The sequence below is a fragment of the Sinocyclocheilus rhinocerous genome, unplaced genomic scaffold, assembly GCF_001515625.1.
Source record: "Sinocyclocheilus rhinocerous isolate Xijiao unplaced genomic scaffold, SAMN03320098_v1.1 scaffold753, whole genome shotgun sequence".
NCBI lineage: Eukaryota > Metazoa > Chordata > Actinopteri > Cypriniformes > Cyprinidae > Sinocyclocheilus > Sinocyclocheilus rhinocerous.
In genome coordinates, this window is record NW_015655991.1 from 482904 (window position 1) to 487027 (window position 4124).

Below are 4124 nucleotides of genomic sequence, written 5' to 3' on the forward strand. Positions count from 1 at the left end.
TTTAATGTTTCCCAAAAACAATCTAATGTCTAAACGTCATTTTGCCGTTTTTGGTTGTTTTTCTACCATTTTCATTCAATGCGATTTGTTTTCCTATTTAAGGTGTGTTTCTAATGGTTTACCAAGAATTCACTTTCAGTCGAACTTGAAGTGAAAATGGAATTATTGTATATCCACTAAAACAGGCAAAAAAAAAAAAAATCAAAAACAGTCAATACATTTAATTGTTTTCAGTCTCGTCTATAACCTGCCCTAATAAAATGACCGAATGACCTAATTTTATAGTTTAAAAGCACCTCGCTGAAGAGCAAGCGAGCATTTCTAACCGCCCCCTTTTAAAATCAACACTACACCAGCTTTTTTCCCCCGCTAACAGACAGACTCCCAGCATCCTTTGCGCGGTGTATGGCGGGTTGTGGCATGAAGTGGTAAACTAATCTTGCGCGTTCACTCGACTCGACTGCCCGTTACCGTCATGTCGTCGTTTGTGACAGAAGTGCTCGCCAGCTCAGGAAAACTGGAGAAAGATGACCTCGCCTGCAAAATCTCCAAACTGTCACGCAAGGTGGAAGAAACGAAGGTAAACAGTGAAGCTGAGTTACGTTAGCTAGCAGCTGTCAAACCCCAATTTAACTTGACGCTAAAAATAATTAATGTTCAATTCAATACTTTAAAAAGCAGACTTTAAATAAAAGGCAATTGTTCTGTTTGTTTGCACACTGACTCTTTGGTACTAATGTTAGCATACATTGACCGTTAACCAAAGTGCTGCTAACGCCGTTCTCATGACATATAAAGTCATAAGAATAGCAAACGTGTAATAATAAGCTTCGCTGGACAATGAGCGCTGTGTTAATTCGTGTTGTAATCGTGAATAGAGGGGTATTGATGTGACATTGTCTGGCTGACGTGTCATGCTGCTGATATCATTGCCTTTCAGTGCCAGTCTAATCTCTGACTTCAGACAGATTAAATATTATTAACCTCATTTTATGCAACAATGTGTTCTTTCCAGTCCTGAAACAGTGCAAACAGTGATAAGCAAAATATTTGTCTGGTTTCTTATTTTTACCCATGAAGCTTTCCTTTGTGTGTTTCATTCTTGATTGTATTTTGTGATTTGCATATTTGTCTCATTATATCACACATTCAGAGCTTTTTTTGTAATGTAATTAAATTTATCAAATGTGTCTTATGCTTCATATTTGTTATCTGAATGGGAAAGATCAGTTTGTTTATCCATATGTATTAGTTTAAAAATATAACGCTCATCTCAATTAATATCAAAACCCTTTTTGTATTTAAGCTTTTATTTATTACTATTTTATGTTTCCATGTCAGATTTTAACCCTCCTATCTTTTTTTTTTCTCCATACAGGAAGAGGTTACAGACATGATAAATAAAAAATATATTGAGTTTATACCCAGTATGGAGGGAGCAGAGGAGCTTTTGGACCAGGTTGAATCAGTTTCCAAAGATATTGATTTATTAAAAAGCTGCATTGAAAATGAGGTACCATTATTTTACTATTAATAAACAATTATGGAGTCAGTTTCAAATGAAAAAAAAGACTCTTATAGTAGTTTAAGCATGTAAGCTAAGTGTTTGTATTTACAGGTTCAGCAGAACCTCCATGATGCCGTAACAGAGTATGCCAAGCTTAAACAGCAGCTAGAGAAAAACACTGCAGTTATAGACCTACTCCAGCATCTCCAAGAGGTAATGCTTCTGGGATTTTGTATATACTTAAAGGATTTTCTAACCATAAAGCTAGATTTACATCTTAAAGCATGTGCATTCTTGTGATGTAAATGATTATGTAAAAACGTCTCACAGTAATTTGCCTGTTTACATAAATTCGGGCACATGGTTTGTGTAAGAGAAACATTATTTCATTATTTTTTTATGCTCTTTAAGTTTGACACGGCAATAGAGGAGTATCACAGGGCCTTGCAGGAAAAGAATTATGTGGTTGCAGCCAAGCAACATGGAAAGGTAAGTCACATTCAACATTAAAATCATAATACCATCCTGTGAATTTAACAGTTTTAATGTATTTAATTACATAAAAAAAAGAAATTTCTCAGATTTTTATTAATTTATTGTCATTTCATGTAATTTGAATAACATTTTATTTTCGATTAACAGCCCTAAGAATTACTATAAAATGTCTTAATCACACATTCCTACTTGCAATATACAGGCACGAGCTAGTGTCAATGCCCTGAAAGCCTGGAAAGACACCGAGTTGCCTTTAGTTCGGGCCCTCAGCTCAGAGATCACAATACAGAGAGAGAATCTCATCTACCACCTTGGGGAAGAGTGGCAGAAACTGGCAGTTTGGAAGCTTCCTTCCACTAAAAGTAACTCTATTTTACTTTAAAGTCGGCATGAAATGAAAATTCACCCTCTATTTTTTAAACACATGTAATTGATCTTACTGTGACCGATTTAATCATGAATGTTTCATTTAAAAAAATTTTTTTTTTTACCTAATTTTTAATCAGAATGTCATAAATCCATTTTCCAGTCAAATTACAGACTTGTCTCTGGTGATGTATGCCAGACTTCTCCAATCATTTAGGGTAAACGCATAGTTTGCTTAAACCTGGCCCTTTTCTTAGAATTGATCACAAGCTCGCAGATATGCCTCCATCCCATCAACAACCAATGTAATGAACCAAGTCCCGCCCTACATTTTTTTTCTTTTCTTTTCATGTTTCACACGGATATACATCAAAATATGGAGGGGGAAAAATCTGTCGCTGGTGTCTGAATAGAGAAAAGTGGTTTCTTTAAAAATATTCTGCCTCTGTTTGCTTGTCTAATTTCTTCTGATTTCTATTTTTTTTTCTTAGCTGAGCTTACTAGTGTGAAGTCTTTCCTGAAGACAGCACTTCATTTGAACAGAGGAGGATCTAAGGGAGATGAATCTGTCCCACATGCTCTTCTCCCCAGCATTCTCCAGGCCCTCTCCATTCAAGGAGAGCTTCATAAAAAGATTAAACTTTTTGGTAAGAATATGTTTGGTGTTATAGCCCATTTGTACCTCCAGATTGATTTGTTTACATTTTGGTCTGTTAGTTGACTGCCTGACTCTTTGTCAATCCTTTAGGGCAAGTGTTGTTTAAGTACATGCTGAAGCCTCTAATCATATTCCCCTCGTTGGTGGTGGAAGTGAGCAGTCAGCCGGAGCAGGGGGCAGTCTTGAGCCTGCAGTGTACAGAAACCAAAGCAGATCATCCAGATCCCAGCCAGGTTTACATCAAAGTGCTCACCGTGCTTAAAACACTACATGAACAACTTTTTGGTACGTCTAGAAATCCAAAAAGCAAAAAAAGTAGATTCTGTTCATCATAGACATTGTAGTCATGGCTAATTATTACAATGCATATACTATGATAGGGGTCTTATTGTGTAATCTCTAAATAAAATAAAATGAACATACAATATTAATTATTAATATAATATTAATAAGTCAACTTCAACCAATGCTAAATTTTAGAAGCCCCCACAAAAATCTGTACATCACATTATTTAATTATTACTATTATGTATCTATGTATTTATGTTTTTAATTAAAGGTGCAGTAGGAGATCTTGGAAAATGCTAACTTTAGCCTGATAGCACTGAAAGCGAATGTCCCACCCTCCCTGCAATCGCCATCCAAAGCCATGCCCCCTGAACACATTTACGCTCACAGACCAGAATACCAGAGACAACATTACTACAATAGGCTACATCAGCGGTTCCCAATTCCAGCCCATGTTCCGAATGAAGTAAACTTCAACGGATTTCCCTGCTCAGGTAGGAGGGAGCAATGAACACTGTGTAGGGATCATATGGATCGGAACACAGTTCATGCACATAGCTCACTTCTAACGAGCTGGTTATCTGAATCGGGTGTGTTAACTAAGCGAGACATGCAAAATATGCAGAGTGGGGCGCGAGGACTGGAATAGGGAACCGCTGGGCTACATCATGTGTCATTCACCGCTGAGAAAACTTTAAAAGTACTACAATACCAGGAAGGAAGATCGGGTTGTTGATGTTTGTCTACCATTCTCGCTCTGTCTGCACAGCGTGCGTGAACGCGCTGATGACGTATCCTGTCTGCGCGAAC

General features: G+C 37.1%; 1 protein-coding gene across 2 annotated transcripts in view; it reads left to right on the forward strand.

Annotated features, from left to right (window-relative positions):
* The first annotated feature begins 340 nt into the window (after positions 1-340).
* The window catches only part of LOC107718948 (centromere/kinetochore protein zw10 homolog), an 8458-nt gene continuing 4674 nt past the window's right edge, over positions 341-4124 (forward strand). Inside the window, exons 1-7 of one of the 2 annotated variants that reach the window (XM_016526199.1) lie at positions 341-580; positions 1379-1513; positions 1619-1720; positions 1919-1996; positions 2205-2364; positions 2860-3015; positions 3117-3311. In XM_016526199.1, coding sequence (XP_016381685.1) covers positions 476-580; positions 1379-1513; positions 1619-1720; positions 1919-1996; positions 2205-2364; positions 2860-3015; positions 3117-3311 — 931 coding nt within the window. In that variant the 5' untranslated portion in view covers positions 341-475. The remainder of the gene's footprint in view (positions 581-1378; positions 1514-1618; positions 1721-1918; positions 1997-2204; positions 2365-2859; positions 3016-3116; positions 3312-4124) is intronic. The other variant, XM_016526198.1, reaches the window with a different exon arrangement.